Here is a 16,649-nt window from a genome sequence, read left to right as displayed (position 1 = left end):
CCACTAAACTAGAAGAAATTAGTACTCACATAGTTGACCCGCCAGCAGCTCCGTCTTTTCTTTTTGTATCATGGCGAAACTGATTAAGCAAGTTTGGAAAAAGCAAAAAACAAACCGAGTGAAATACCTGCTTGATCACAAAAGTCTTGTATTTATTTTCGTCGTGTTACTTTTTTTTCGTTGTAGAGTTTTAGGGGCATAATCCGCCCCTGCATGCGTTGTGCCCAGATACTTTCGTGCTGGCAAGTGCGTTTTAGTTCGCATCTAAAACTTGTGCTGTTGTCCATTGCCTGGGCCTGGGTGGTAGGGTGGGACTGGAGGCTGGCAGTAGGCTTGAGGCGGTGTGGTAGGTTGCGCACCTGGTGGCCATTGCTGATGCTGCGGCGGCGGTGGCTGGTTCGGGTTGCCAGTATAGACAACCGTGTGCACCTCCTGCGTTGACATAGGGCACGTAATCATTATCTTGGTTGAGTTCACTGTTGCGCATAAAACACTGGCAATGACCTTCAACAGTCCGTCTCTGACGTCAGCCACAGCCACCCATTCAAGCAAGTATTTCCGAGGGACAGCGCCTCCGCGATTTCAATGCCAGCGAGGTGAGCCGGTTTTTGTGAAGAGAACCGTCTGTTACAACCCTTTCTCATGTGTTTCTATTCACTAGCTTTCGTGCCTGCTTAGCACGTGCACTGAAAGGGACAAAAAATTTATTCACCCGAGAAAATACGTGGTATTTAGGACAGGAAGTGGCGCAGTAACTCTCTCACTTCTCGGTGGACACCTCAACCACGCCGTGAGAAAAGGGAGGTAGGAGCGGAAGAAGACAGAGAGAAAGAGGTGCCGTAGTGGAGGACTTCGGAATAATTTCGACCACCTGGGGACGTGCACTGACGTCGCACAGCATACGGGCGCCTTTTGCGTTTCACCTCAGACGAAACGCAGCCGCCGCGGCCGGGTTCTAGGGACACACCGCAGTTTATATGGCCCGACAAAGTCTTGTTCTCTTTTTCTTTTCAAGGTGGCGCTTTTAGAGGAGCATTCAGAAATGATTCTGCATCTACGGGGCCTAAACACCATACGTCAGTCACGCTAGCAGCTGGCCCCGTGACGTAATTCACCATTCCCTAAGAGTGGCGCCACCTCGCAACGAGTAAACGAATAGGGGCGCCCAGATGGATCCCATTTGCGAAGGTAGATATGATGCTGGCATTCCATATAGGAGACGCTGACAGGGCGGCACGTCACACTACCTGACTATTTGTGGTCCATTACTTCATTTACCGATAAAATGGGATGACAAAACGTCGGCTATAGCTTTCTTTTAAAAACGGAAAAATAAAAATAATTAGTAATTCCCCTCTCACGCAGAGTTAAAATTAAGCTTCAGTACGAGAAGTAAGGAATTGGGGGCGGTAGTTATCTACGAAAATTACTTATGACTTCTACGGTGATATAAGCATAAAAACACTCCATTTTAGCCCTTACGTTTGAAATCTCGAAAAACAATATTTCGTCATTGCTTCTTGTTTCTCACTTCTAAAAGGAAATAATGAAGCGCAAAAAAGTGTCAAAAACAAAGGTTACTGCGTCTGAATCACAATATTTTCAGCTCCAGTGAGAATCTGCAGGAAAAATTTTATTTTATGCTTAAACCAAAAGTAATGACAGTCACTGAAGCCGGCGAATGCGCACGTTTGTTTTGATACATTTTTAAGATGACAAGTATGAATTTTCTAAATTTCCAATCATCAGCTTGGTCTTATGCCTCACAATAAAGAATGCTAAGCTGATAGAAAAAAAAGTACGGCAGAAATGTGGCATTCGTCGTGGGTAGGGCCTTCTGGAAGGTGAAGGTGTGTGGTGGATGTTGTGTAGTAGGTGGTAGGTGATGAATGGTAGGTGGTAGGTGATGGGCGGCGATTTCCGGACGGTAAAGGTGGGTGGTTAGTGGGTGGAGGTTGTGTTAGGTGAAGGCGGTTTGTTCGGTGGTCAGTGGAAGATTCTGAAGGTTGGATGGCAAAGGAGGGCGGATAGATAGCGGAGGTCCTCTGCAGAGACGCGGCATCACACAACACCGGACAGACAGTTTTGAGGAAGGGATGGTAGTAATGCCAACGCATTGAAAGCGGTGAATGATCTATTGACGCTTTGACAGCCGTAATAGCTGCCTTTCTGGTTAAATTCCGCACGTTCAAATTGTAGGGGACACTTAAGCTATGCCTAAAGGGTCTGACACGATAGGGTAGCGAGCTAATTCAAATATGGGCAGAAAATGCCGAACTAATAACAAAACCGTGTGTGCTTTTCGACGGTAACTTCGCTTTCTCTCTTACAAGCTGTCCTTTGAAGTTAGGTAGATGTTTCCGAGCTCCCTGGCCAGGGAAAGGAGTGGAGCTCTTCGGCACCGTGGCTGCAGAGAACTCAATACGCTGTGCATGAACTGACGTGTTTACATAACAATTACAACACATTCGGAGGGCTGCGAAAGATACTGTGTAACTTAATACGATGGTGCAGTGTGCTGCAGCGTCAAGTATCTCGTCGAAGAAGTCATCGAGGCCATTCGTAACTGTTAATAATGTGTTTTGCGAATATTGCCGACGATCAGAGGTCAGTTACGCAACCCGGTACTCACCTTTTTGCCAGCGCACGCCTTGCACATGCAAACGCAGCACACTATGATGCCAATGACGACTAGGAGGACTCCTATGATAATGGCGGCAATGATGCCCTTGCTAAGGGTGAGGCTTTGCTGGACCACTTCCAGTGGATCTGGGAAGAACGAATAGGAATTTTATGAGGAACGAAAATTAGACAACGGCGTTTTGTTTACTCTGAAAACTGTGAGAAAATGTTAACGAACCCGCATATGTTTAGTGCTTGTGAATTTCTTGTGGTTGTACGTCTTTGTAGTCCCTGCTTAGGCACAGAACCTTACCTCACCTAAACCATGGGACTCTATATATATACACAGTGTTCCACCTAAACCACCCCTCTGGTTTTACGGAATTGCTTGTTTGAGTGAGAAGACCCCTTTTTTTCGGCATAGCATTGTCAGCGGTGTACTGTATCGGTATACAGCAAAGATGCGCTAACTAGCAGGTTGGTTAACTAATATTTATTAGTTAACTATTTAACTACCACCTATAAGCTTATTATTTATGGAAAGACTTGTAGGCCACCATAAGTAATATCCATATCAGTTTTTAGAATTTCGAAGGTACCATTCTCGTCGCCGCTGCAGGGCAAGCAATTTTGGATCCACACACAGTGAACCCGATACCGCGCGGTCAGAAAGAGCGCTAGCCACGCCTAGGAGCGTGCGTCATGTACTTTTGTGCCATTCACGTGACCATTTCGTAGTGCCCGACGGGGAGTGGCGAGCGGGCAGGGAGCACGTGACATGCGCACCGACGTGTGACGTCAGCTCACAGTCCTGAAATACTCTTGCTCACTTAGAGCCAGTGCCTTAGCGCAGCGCCACTAACCGACCAGCTAAGCAATACCTTACTGCGTGTTATTTTTTTGGTTATATTTTAGCCTGTTTTTCGATATGGGTTGTGTATTTCACTAGCAGTTTCCACGGCTCCAAGCGTTTGCTGGCGCTGGAGAAGTAATGGCTTGGTCTTTAAAGCAGCGGCCTTGGATTCTTAACGATCAGAGTTCGATTCTGGATCAGAAGAACAGCCAAGTCTCTCTCAGCTACGTCGAACTTTGTTCTAACCCACGGTTAGCGAAAGCGGTTGTCCCTCTCGTGCTTCTTGCGACGCCCACTGGTACGGCCGCCGACGGGTACAGCCGTGAACTCATACGGAGAGAAAACATCCTCTCCCACCACTGGTGTGAACAGCGAACTGTTGGTAATCGATTATACTCACTGTAATCATATGGCGCTTGGGCCCCGTCAGTGTTTAACTTTTGTGGCTGTGACACGCTCTTGGCAGACGCTACAGCAATTAGAGCGATTGCTAGAGCCAAGACCAATCGCAAACTTTTCCACGTCATTGCCGGTCACCTATGGGATGCCGCCGCACCTGTATGGACAAAGAAAGGCTGTGAAAATGGCTGGATTGTTCATATCGAAAACACTCGGCATAACCCGATTAGTGAGTGGCGTTGTTGCGTGCTCAGTCTGTGCTAAAACTCACACAAAAAGGATTGGGGCTATAATTATTATTGAATATTCTGGTCAGTTTCTTACTGCGACTGCTGATAGTACACTATGCGTTTTTTTGGTCCTTTTGGGTGAAAAGCTCGTCCTTTCGGAGCCGAACTGCGTTTCCACAAAATTGCTCCTCGGGACTTAATATAGAGAGGTTAACTGCTAGTCTGGACTCAGGAGCGTATCAACCCTTCGGGCGCAACTGTTTTCTTTTCTTGTGGCCGTCGTTGGTATATGGTCTCGTCTTTCCGTCAAGCAGGGCAATGTCAGTATATCACGTGCCATATAATCACAGGAACGAAATGAATGTGTGCATCCTGTGCGCGCGTAAGGCAACTCATCTCCATATGCGTTTAGAAACGCGACGTGTACGTGTCACCGCAAAAATCGCAAGCAGCACAAGTAATTGGCCCAATACTGGAAATGGCTGGTGTACATGTCACCGCACACATGCCATCAAAGTGAGTGACGAGGAGTAAAAATTGTGTCGTTCATTTGTCCGTTCGTCTGCTGGCTATGTACGGCCTAACATTTAGTCCTTGAAGTGTGCACAGGGCTGCCTCGTCCCTCAGTTAATCTTTTCGCTGGCCTAACATCGTTTCCGGGCCTTAACAGTAGTTGTTGCTCCCGAAAGGCCGAAACAATTGTGGCGGACGCTTTGTTCCGCCTTGATAGTATGATGCGATGGCGTAATAGGTTAATTTACATATATGCATAAGGTCATTCTGAGCTTTAAATTCCGAGAGCGCTGGGTATCCTTATACCCCTCCTAGCGCAGCGGTCCAGTGGTTAAGCGATGCTCTATTGCCATTGCGATGAGAGGTACTCCATGTGGTGGGCCTTGTGCGGCTCAGGTTGCTCTTCCAGATCCGCCAATCATTAATTTAACTCCCACCTGTCACGGTGGGCCGTTCGCTGACTATATGGTGGGCAGTTTGTGATGACTTCGCAAGGTCACGTGATCTGTAGGTGGCCCACCTGCCTCCTAGGTTGCTCTCTAGGGACCACCTGCAAGAGTCATGCTCATGATTTTGCGCTCACAACGCTGACGCCGACAACGCCGAAACCGGGTTTTCTGGTGAGCCGGTGCTTAGAGTCTACGGCACATTGTGTACGGACTCTGCGTCGTCCGCATGCCCACCTCTCACCCTTTCGCCCCATCCACCCTGCTAACTGCACAGTTACTGCACGGTTAAGCAAAGAGGACGCAAGGGGATTACATGTTACACAGTCTGTTCATCGCTATTAAACACTTTGAGTGGCGTCAGCATTTCTGACCACCCCAGCTGTGACTGAATTCCGATTACCCCAATGGTAAACGGCCAGTGATTATTTGGTAAATTCGATAGAGTAAAATAAATTGGAGAATTATAGTAATGTACATGAGTGCATTTGGCAGGTACTGTAAGATCATGATCAGATCATAGAGATCATGGCTGTATCTGACCGGTACTCATCTATGGGGCAGAAACATGGAGGCCAGCGAAAAGGGCTGAACTTAAACTGAGGAGAACGCAGCGAGTTGTGGAACCGAAAATGATTAGTACAACATACGAAGAGAGCAGACTGGCTCAAGGAACAAAAGCGAGTTAATGACATCTAGTCGAAATAATGAAGAAATCTGGCATCAGAACGATATGCAGTGAGGATAATACATCCTTTGTCCGTAAAGTTCCGAGACTCAGTGTATTGAAAAAATGCGTTTAACATTGAAATCATTTGTGCAGCACCCCTTCGAAATAGTCTCCCTTGCAGTCTATATACAGCTTCCAACACTTCTTGAGGTCTTGGAAACAATTCGAAAACGCTTCTTTTGGCAGGACTGTCAGCTCCTTTGTCGTGGCGTCTTGAATGGCCTCCACGCTCCCCATCCAGCGACCTTTTAGGGCTCTTTTCATACGAGGAAACAGGAAAAAATTGCATGGGGAGTGATTAGGCGAGTATGGCGGATAGGGAGGTACAGTAATGCTGTGCTTTGCGAGAAATGTTGTCACGCTTAGAGCATTGTGCGGCCTTGCGTTATCGTGGAGAAGGCTCCATTGTCCAGATGCCCATAAGTCAGTGCGACGGCGTCGCAGTGCATTACGCATTTGTTGGAGCACGCGGATATAAAACTCCTGATTGACCGTCCGCCTTTGTGAGACAAACTCCTGGTGTATGACACCTCTGGTTTGGAAAAAAAAAACTATCAGCATCGTATTTGTTTAGGTCTTTTGTCGCCGCACCTTTCTCGACGCCGGAGAGCTTGTGGACCGCCATTCGGCGTTCTTCCTCTTTGTTTGAGTATCGCATTGAAAACACCATGTTTTGTCTTCGGCAATGATGCTGTCGACGAATGTAGCATCCTTCTCTGTCTCGGAGAGCAAATCAGCGCTCACTGATGCCCGCGTGTCCTTCTGGTCCTGTGTGAGGAAGTGCGGCACAAGTCTGGCATTCAGCTTTCGTTTCCCCAAGTTCTCACGCAAAATTTGGTGGCATGTTAACTTTGTGGAAGCTCTCCTTCAGGAATGCGACATCGTTTACCGCACCACCTCCGCCTACCATCCGCAGACAAATGGCATGGTTGAGCGTTTTAACCGCACCCTCGGCGACATGCTGGCCGTGTATGTCACTTCCGACCACTGTAACTGTGAACGCAATCTGCCTTTTGTCACATACGCTTATAACTCCACTGCTCAACCACCATCGGATTCTCTCCATACTTTCTCCTCTACTGCCGTGAACCTTCTTGCACAATGGACACCATTCTACCGTACCGCCCTGATGCTACTGAATTTATGACTCTTTCTCAAGCCACAACATGTGCCGAAGAATGCCGACAGCTTGCCCGGTTCTGCACTTCTCACGCTCAGCAGCAGCAGAAAAGCACCCGTGATCCCCCTGCACTTCCTCCCGCTTACCTTCCTGACTCTTTGGTCTGGCTCTGGGTACCCTCCTCAGCTAACGGCCTTTCCTCCAAACTTATTAGTAATTACCAGGGACCCTACTGTATTCTTCAGCAGACATCCCTCGTCAATTACCTCATCGAACCACTTACGTCATCCCCTGGTCATCGTCGCCGAGGCCACGCCATTGTCCACACGACCCGCCTCAAACCATACTATGGCCCCGCCATCGCCACATCGCTCTAGGCCGCCAGGATGGCGCCTTTTCTCCCGGGGGAAATTGTAAGATTGGCCTTGGGCTCCAGAATCTTCAGAGGCTGGCGCTTAATGAAGAAGACGACGACAAGCGCCGAACGCTCCGTCCCTCGTGCGTGCTCTGGACTGGCCGCTGCCTCCGGTCTGTACCAGGACTGTACCTCTGGTTGTTCTTGACGTAGTGCGTTGCCAGACGTTCCTTATTACAACTTATTAAAGTGGAGGGCATCTGATAGCATGCGGACTGTAATGATGCGGTCTTGCTGCACGATTTCCCTGATCCGAGCCACGTTGTTTTCATTCCGTGAGGTTGAAGGGAGCCCCTGCCTTGTGTCGTCTTCCACCGACGTTCTCCCCGAAACGAACCTCTTGTGCCACTTGTAGACTCGCGCCCGCTATAATGTCTCGTTGCCGTAAGCGTCACGAAGGAGCTCATACCTCTGTGAGGCTGCCTTGCCAAGCTTCGAACTGAATTTTATGTTTACGCGCTGTTCGAGGTGGACGTCTATCTCTCCGCATGAACTCACAGTAGAATGCGCAGAAGACTAGTGACAACGTATTTTTCTACGTATAATCCCATCGAGCGGCTGCCCCGGCAATTAGCATAAATCGCTCAGGTTAGCCCGAAAAGATGGCGCTATACATAGGCGCCAATATTTGTTTTGGGGAATCATTTCTTGAGAAGAAAATAAATCAGTCTCGAAACTTTACCGGAAAATGCTGTAGATAACCGATGATCGTTAAGGGTAATGGAGCGGGTTCCAAGAAACGAGAAGCGTAGCAGGGGATGGCAGAAAGTCCGGTGGACGGATGAGATAAGGAAGGTTGCGAAGATGACGATTCTGTAGCTGGCACAGGACGGGGTTAACTGGAGAGGTATGAAAGAAGCCTTTGACCTGTAGTGGGCGTAGTTGGCGGATGGTGGTTATGAGCTAATGGGTACCGGGTTCATGCTTTCCAATGGTTTGCCGGCAAGTCTTGAAGGTGGATATGCGCATGCTGACTAGCGACAATCTGTAATGATGGAAACCGGTGTAAAGAGCAAATTCCTGTTCTAGTATACCAGCTAGCAAAATTGCCAACCTGCACATACATCTTAGGATTAAAGTGCCTTGCAGCTAGAAACCTAAATCACCGTGTGTTTAAAAACGCACTGCAGCCACGTGTTGCGAGCGACAATAACTCAGCTTTACACAAAACTTACGCTGTTGTACGCAGTAGCACAGTCGTTTTCTGCTATAGTACATAGAGTGACGGCCGCCTAAAGGCGTATAGATGGAGGCAAACACCATAACGTTTGGCCGCCGCTGCGGCTTAGTGCTTATGGCTCTCGGCAGCGGACCGGAAATACGCGTGTTGGATACCGGCCGCGGTGGTCGCATTTCGGTGGAGACGAAATGCTAGAGGTTCCTGTACTGTGCGATGTAAGCGCACGTTAAGGAACCCCAGGTGGCCGAAATATCCGGAGCCCTTCACTACGGCGTCCCCTGTACTGTGCGATTTCAGCGCACGTTAAAGAACCCCAGGTGGTCGAAAGTTCCGGAGCCCTTCACTATGGCGTCGCCCATAGCCTGAGTTGCTGTAGGACGTTAAACCCCCATAAACGAAACCAAACGATAACGATAAGGCTACGCCCACCAGCTGCAACCCTTCACACGGCCTTTTGCTTGCTTAAAGCCCCATCGAAGCGTTTCGCTCTTATCTATACCTGCCGATTTAACCCGCACAATAGAATAATCTCTGCATTTCTTTCTTATTATACAACGCGCTTCCAAGCTGGGCCGGCTCTTCCTGCCAACTGTTTATCTAGAGGCAGTTGCGAGGCCGAAGTTCACTCGCTTATGAACTCGACGAATTGTTTTCCGTGGACTACGAGCGCTTCAGTATCGGACGGGTGGGTGTAGTCGCTACCAAACGGACTCGGACTAGCAGTGTATCGATCCTTAAATGGCCACAGAAAGGGGTGTTCAAGCTTGGCTTTTAAATGCTCGCGTTCTGTAGAGTACAGGCCACCGATCATTCATGCCGCGTACGAGACCCCAAAATCGAGCGGGAAAGTTACAATACATTTTTAAAAATTCCCGCTTTCGCACCTCGCGCAGACGCGTGGTGGCGGGGTTTCACCCGAAAACCTGGCATACGACGCCACGTCGTGCAAATGACGTCAACAGCCGTGAGTTATCATTGGTTCACAGCGCCAAATTCTTTCAGACGTCACGCCCTTCCGCGGCCGCGGTCACTCCGCACGCGCTGCATCTGGCGGAGGAGCGCCGCCGTTTCGGCGTGCGAGAGAGGGAAAGGCGCGAAGACGCGCAAGTTCAAATTTTGTCTGCATATAACTCAGCTTCCACAAAACGCAATAAAATAATTCTTGCTGAAGGATAATTATGAACGGTCGTCTTCGAACATCCAAGATATATCGCACCTTTCTTGAGAGCCCCTTTCTGGGTCCCTTTAATTGTCAGAATGAACTCACGCACGCGACAAGACAGGTTTGGCCGGACAAAGAATTGCTCCGAAAAGGGCACACTCAAGGCAACAGTTCGCCGTCCTCGCGAAATCCGAAGATCACGCAGCTCGTCAAGAATTAAAATACAAGTTCCAATAGTTTCTTCGAAGAACCAGTTGTGGCCGGACGTAAACAGCAGCGTGAATTGCTGGGCCAGTTAGTTCATAGCTTACAGACAGAAGAAATCAACGAGAATTGACGCAGGACGAGACAGAAAGAATCCACTCCTTTCCACTCCATACCAGTCCAGTCTGCATCACTCTGTTTTACACGACTTCACTCCACAACGCACGACTACACACTGCTTCAATTCACACTGCTCCAATTCACACTGCTCCATTTCACACTGCTCCATTTCACACTGCTCCATTTCACACTGCTTAATTTTTTGTGCTCCGCTCCCCGCTGCAAACTTTGCAGGGTCACAGGACTGGAGGTGGCAGCATTTCGAGAATGGGACTGCACACCGGTCCCCATTATGTTTAAGGCTCACTCTTCTATAGGTAGCATGGTGGTTTGTAGTCAGGTAAATGGCGGAGTTTAGAGCATACGACGAAGACGAAAATTTTATTTTTATTACGGCGAGAGCCATTACTGGCACTCCACTCGGTGTGGCCCTGTGACTGAAGCCATTCATAGTAGTTGCCCGAGAGATCCGCAAGACAATAGATTGTAGGAGGGCAGAAAGGAGTACAAGAAGACGGATGAAAAGAATGAAGGGGAATGGATAGAATAGAAGAGCTATAGACGGAGGGAAGAAGCCAGCAGCCAACCCTTGTGGAAAGAAGAAAAAAGGGGGAAATGGAGCGCCATCACGGCTCTCGCCGAATCTTTTAACTAAGGTGTATCCTATATAGTTCAGCCTTTTAAGGATTAAATACTTTTAGCCCCGTGGTAGGCGCGGCCCGGGTAGAACGGAGGGAGAACACGTGGACCTAAACAAACATTGGCAAAACTTTCATTCATCCCGTGGCGCGTACAAGCTGCGACACCGCCGGAGCAGTGCGGTTGTTAACAACAGCGTCTCAGTAATGTGCTACACCAGTTATTCTGCATGAGAGGGCAGCGCAGCTAATCGCAGCGTCGTGTTTAAAACACGGGCGCGTAGCAGCAACCTCGTTAGCCCAAGCCAAGCCAAGCACACTACATGAACAAGAAGCACATGTAGGCTATGGTGCGTACCGTTGAAAGATAAATTAGTATGTCCGATCTCGGAATCATTTGTACGCGAGATTATGAGAGGGGATATATCAGTTTCCCCTTTGAGTCGGTTCGGTGACAGCTGTCGCATTGCTGATTAATAGGGTATTTGTCAATGTTCAATTAATTAACCACTAAATGAATTATTCATTCAATTAATTAATGTTTGCTAAATGCGGCCCCCCCACTAAATGAGTATTAGGCAATGATAATACTTTTTACAGAAAATCGTAGCCGAAAGCTCCTGCGTACAACTGCAAAAAAATAACTCACAGGGCAGTGCTGAGCCCGTAACGGGAATGTTCAGCTTTAGCTTGTGCTGACTAAGATAGGAATTTGTGCGTGCGAAAGTGTCGGGATTTGTGACGAGGGAGTAGGGTGAATGAGAATGGGGAAGTGCGGAGACTTTGCGGCAACAAGGGCTATCACGGGCCATCCCCGCCTGCTCAGGCCCACGGCGTTCCATCTCTGTCAAGGTGCTCATAACAGCTCGGCTAGCATTTGAAGAGGTGTCCTACTGTTCTCTGCTTATACCCATCAACTAATTTGAAGAGGTGTCCTATTGTTCTCTGCTCATACGATCAACCAGCTGCCATGCCATCTGGCACAGTGGTAACGCGATAAAAACTGCACTTCTGCATGTTTTATGACCCATTTCACTATCCCGTAATAAACATCTTTTTTTCTCTTCACGGAAACTTACCATTTATCTGAAATCGGTTTTCGGTTAGACAGAATCAGTCATAACCTTCAGCACTGAGGCCTTCGGAAACAGAACGATAGACAGCAACACGATGCGTCCCTCTCCATGGAGAAAAATGTTTGAGGGAGTTGCTTTGCAGTTAGCGGCGCTACCGCCATCGTCGACGCAATAACGTGTCCTTAACCGCTTCCATAAAACAATACGATTTTGCATAGAAGACGTTAGGCAGTTACTTACACTAGCTGAAAATTTCGATTTTTGTGCGTGTGTGAAGAATTCCATTGCAGGATCTTTCGAAACTGCTGTTCTACAGTTTACCCAAGACCATTCGAATTTAAACGTTGGTCTCATTGGCAAAATGCAGAAGTAACAGCACTCTCTTTGATATGGTCATAAAATGTGCTCTGTAGAGCATCCAAATTGTCATAAAGTGATAAGACTTTCGGCGAGATGCATCCTCCTGAAATAATTTGAGAATACAAATTCTCTGATTGCGTCGCTGAAGCCGACCGGTACCCCTTGTAGCCTTTTCGGAGGTTAAGCGTGGACTGACGTTCCACCCTTGACACGGAATGAGACGAGTTCTTTTGCTTCGTTTTCGTTATGTGTGTTGTCAGTTGAGTTTTTTAGAGAACTGCTCATTTTTCCAGTCAGATTGGAGCATGGGCCTATTTCGGTTTGGTGATTTGCGGGGGGGGGGGGGGGTGGATAATCATTACTCAAGAAAACTTTGGTGAACGCTATAGGAGCACACAACACGCCTCGAAAGAAACTGAGCATAAAATGCGAAGTTTGCCTGAGCATTTTTAGGACGCACTGTTAGCTATATTTGGTAGGAAAAACGTAGCTGCTGCGTTCATGCACTGCCTTATGTAGAAAATTTCTTTAAAGTTCTTCCTTAGAACGATACAGCAGAAAAGTAGAAGTCACAGATGCGGTTAACTAGTAATAGTTTCTTTTTACTAATAATCCCGAATTACATACTGCTCTAGGTATACGTTCCGGGGTAACAGTCTTTAAAGTAAACGCTAAAATACCACTAAAACTTTAACTCACAGTTTAACTGACAGTAATTTAATGGCAGTGACAGTTATCTCGCTTCTCAGTAAAGCATGCGAACACAGGAAGCATGCTTAGCTTGAGCGCGCCGTTTCTTGTACTCCCCAAGACCATCGAGAAGACAGGGCAGTGCCTCAGTTTGTGTTTGCCGAATTATATTAAGGCAATTCTTGTGAGCACGATCTGTACCGTAGGTTTTCATTGTTATGCCTCATGAATTAGCGAAACATTGAGCGCATTCTTACCTTTTTTCGAAAACCTTGGATGAGAAGACGGCGGGTAATATCCACCATGCAGCGAGCTGCCGCAGGCAGTCCAGCATATGCGCTCCTAGAGAAGTACTTTAATACTCGAAACCATTATCGGCTGCTCTGCCTAGAGATAAGGCGCCGCCAAATCAGTGTTTTATTACGGGCTGGTTCCAACGGACACCGCGAGAGGAGCACTTGGGGGGTCTAAGCCAAGCGGACGGCCGTTATCGATGAGATAGCAAAGAGGTAGCACTGAATTGTTTTAAACTACAATAGCAAGCGCGCGTTCCCGGAATTGCTGATTATACCACGAGTTCTTGGTACTTAAGGACTATGCATATACTAGACTCTAAAGATAGTCATATTTTAGACATATTGTAAATTCAGTACAGAGAGCCTGTTGCGAAGATGCAGATATATTGTTATATATCCGCCTTCCTAGCAGGTTCTCAGACTGTGCTCTATCAGCCAAGGTGAGGTCTGTACGTAGAAATGAACTACATAAAGCACGCCAAAGCTTCATCCATAGAAGATGGTTCTTTAATTGGCCCACCACCACGTCGAAAACTGCTGCCTGCTTGATGCCCTACACTATTTTCCAGAACATTGCAGTCGCTCTTATAGTTGCAGCATGAACCTGTGATTGGCGAGTATTTAACAGCACGCGCCAGGAACCAGGGAGCCCTATATGCTTTCCTCACAGTAGGTTGCGTGTGCGCCATACGAGCATATCTTTCTTTGCAACAGGGGCGATGTTATCTGAAGTAGAAAGATGAGCGTTGCATTGTTATGAGGTCGCCTTCATGCGGCTCTTGGAAACTCAAGCCTGAACGGGCCCATTGTCCCGGTAGGAGCAATGTCTTTGGCGACGTGCACTGATAATGCAGTAGATCAAACAGGGGGCTTCAAACTCTGGGACAATTCCTTCGACTTTATCAGGAGCCATTCGAGTGCTTCGAATACTTGACGCTAAGAGTTGACGGTCAAAGCAAGACTCCTCGACGGTTGAAACGACGTGACTGATAATTTCAACGCAAAGTATATTGAACAAGAGGGGGAAACTCAGTACGCTAGCCTACTTTTCGAGAAAAGGACCTGTCTTCTGTGAAGGGTGCTGTCAACTTTGGAAGGGGTTAAATGCGGCCTTCACTCCAAAGAGGAAGGACCGGTGAGAAAACTTAGTGTGGTGTGTAGAGTGGAGAGGACTGCAAAGTGGTAAAATGAGCTTTAAAAGGTGTATAGGTATGGAGGCTGGAAGAGGAGTTATTGCAGTATGATTGTTTGAGTTCTGTGCGCTATGACTGAGAGGAAGCTTGTTGGGGAGTTTTGTGTTAATGAGAGCTTTACGGACCCGAACAAAGAGGCCAAAAGAGCCAGAGGTGTGCGAAGAGCGTTGTGTTGACTTGCGCGGGTTGAAAAACGATGAGCAGGTTGGAAAGGAGAGTTCTGAAGAAAAGAATGATATATTTTATGATACAAAGATAGTCGTGCAATTTTAGGGCACTGCTGGGGGTTAGGTAGGACTACTCTATTTTTATGCCAAGTTTTACTGGTGGAGTACAAGTAATTAGAGTAGATGAGTTGAACGGCACGGTTTTAAGTACGTCCAATAAAATTACTAAGGTTAAGTTGAGTGCGGCTCCAGATGGAAGATGCGCAGTTTAATCCGGCCCGAATGAGTTTTTTTTAGAAGTTACATACAAAGAAAGCCAACAGTCACAGAAACTAAGAAGCACAGGGGAATTTAACCGTTAAGGGAGCTGAGTGCAAATTAAGATGAAGGTAGCCGAGAGCTTGGTTAGCGCTGCTGACTATCTGCGTTATGAGGTTAGAACAATTAAGGACCTGTGAGATGGTACCATGAAGATACTTAATGCAATTGATGGATTGCGACACTGGGAAACGTTCAAAAGATAATTTGGGAGGGGGTAATTTTGTTGCCTGTGGAAGAAAACGAGTGCAGTTTTGTTAGCGCTTAAGACCATCAGCCATTTGCGAAACCAGTCTTCTAGCTTTAGGAATTCAGATTGAGGAACGTTATTATCTGCAACACTATTACTAAACCACGCGGCGGTCGAATTTCGATGGAGACGAAATTCTAGACGCCAGTGTACTGTGTGATGTCAGTGCACGTTAAAGAACCTCAGGTGGTCGAAATTTCCGGAGATCTTCACTACGGTATCCCTCATAGCCTGATTCGCTTTGGGACGTTAAAGCCCATAAACCAAACCAAACCTATTACTAGAGCGGGAAATAACACAGTCGTCGGCGAATAAGCGAATGTTCGATGAAATATTATCGGGTAAGTCGTTTATATAAATTCAGAAGTCCAAAAACTGTGCCTTGCGACACACCAGAGAATACGTTATAAAGGGAGAAAAACTTATTGTTAGCTTCTTGAAACTGCTGGCGGTCAGCCAGGGAATCCTGTATTCAGTTGAAGAAAAGCGGGTTAAGCTTTAGTTGTGGAAGTGTTAACAGCAGACATTTGTGAGAGAATTTGCCGAAAGCTTTCTTCAAGTCGATAAAGAGGGCGTCAACAGGTATATTAAGGTGTACACTAGTGTTTAAGTCGTTAAGAAACAGTCAAACTTCAGTATCACACGAAAGTCATTTTTGAAATCCGTGCTGGTTAGGGTGAAAGAACTTAACAGATGGAAGAAAATTTGTGATTTATGAATAAACGAGGCGCTCCATAATTTTGGAACAGACGCTGGTTAATGATGTGTCGGTAGTTAGTAAAATCTCGGGACTGGAAAAATCTTACCCACATCTCAATGATGGGGACGATGCCGCATGACAAACACTGCTGGAAAATGGTGGACAAAAGACTGGTGTCTCCCTTGTTTTTTTCAGCACTTTCGTATTCTTGCCATCGATGCCAGAAGATGACGTCAGTTTTAAAGATTCGGCGACTTTCATGATTGCGTGGGAAGAAAAGATATCTGGCATAATGGGATGGTTAAACAAAGGAACATACGGGAGGTTGTCGTCTGGTTGTCTTGTGAAAACGGAATAACAGGTTGGATTGAATATCTTTGCAACCTCGTCATTTGGCATAGGCAGCCCTGTCTAATTCATTAAAGATATAGATTTATCTCTTTTGATCATTACTTGATTTCCATAACAGTTTTGGGTTGGTGCAGAGTAAGTTAGGCAGGGTGGTTTCATCAAAAAGCGTTTAGATTTCGGAACCTCGCCGTTGAATAATTCGTACGTAGTGCGATTTTTCTGACACTTTTTTGAACTGTGATTTAGCAGCACGGGATTGTCGCTTCTTTAATTTTTGAGTCATTTAAGAGCAGGGTTAAAACAGCGGGAGGAACTACGCTTTCTAAATATTTACGATCGTGATGTAGTTATATAATAGTTAATGCATTTTAGATTTTAACATTGATCAATCTTGTTGGACAGACCGCAAGGCAAAATCTACAGGTAGAAACTACCAAAATTGGTTGGTTTTTCTTTGAAGCCATGATAATTGCCTTTGTCGTATAAGGTCAGTTTTTATGATAATTTTGTGAGCGCGGTTTAGTCTGCATTCAAATGAGCCGTTGATCCCAGGCACGGTGGTCGCATTTCTAAGAGGAGAAATGGTATAGTGGCCTGTGTACGGTGTCAGTGCACA

The 16,649-nt window shown here is 46.9% G+C and overlaps 1 protein-coding gene across 1 annotated transcript; it reads right to left on the bottom strand.

The window, feature by feature from the left end:
* Positions 1-131: 131 nt before the first annotated feature.
* Positions 132-13,171, bottom strand: LOC144110062 (uncharacterized). Its single transcript, XM_077642871.1, has 4 exons — positions 13,016-13,171; positions 3,876-4,031; positions 2,633-2,769; positions 132-432 (listed from the first exon to the last, which is right to left on the bottom strand). The coding sequence occupies exons 2-4, from the start codon at positions 4,000-4,002 to the stop codon at positions 265-267; spliced, it is 432 nt and encodes a 143-aa protein (XP_077498997.1). The 5' UTR covers positions 4,003-4,031; positions 13,016-13,171; the 3' UTR covers positions 132-264.
* Positions 13,172-16,649: the final 3,478 nt, after the last annotated feature.

Source organism: Amblyomma americanum, chromosome 11 (genome assembly GCF_052857255.1).
Source record: "Amblyomma americanum isolate KBUSLIRL-KWMA chromosome 11, ASM5285725v1, whole genome shotgun sequence".
NCBI classification, from domain to species: domain Eukaryota; kingdom Metazoa; phylum Arthropoda; class Arachnida; order Ixodida; family Ixodidae; genus Amblyomma; species Amblyomma americanum.
This window is presented reverse-complemented; position numbering and strand designations above follow the sequence as displayed.

What these genes read in the sequence shown, in the direction of transcription:
- LOC144110062 (XM_077642871.1), bottom strand. Translation starts at nt 4,002, where the DNA reads ATGACGTGGAAAAGTTTGCGATTGGTCTTGGCTCTAGCAATCGCTCTA. An exon ending in CCAAGCGCCATATGATTACA is followed by an intron (nt 2,770 to 3,875) that starts GTGAGTATAATC and finishes CGTTCTTCCCAG; the next exon opens with ATCCACTGGAAGTGGTCCAG. An exon ending in AGGCGTGCGCTGGCAAAAAG is followed by an intron (nt 433 to 2,632) that starts GTGAGTACCGGG and finishes ATGTCAACGCAG; the next exon opens with GAGGTGCACACGGTTGTCTA.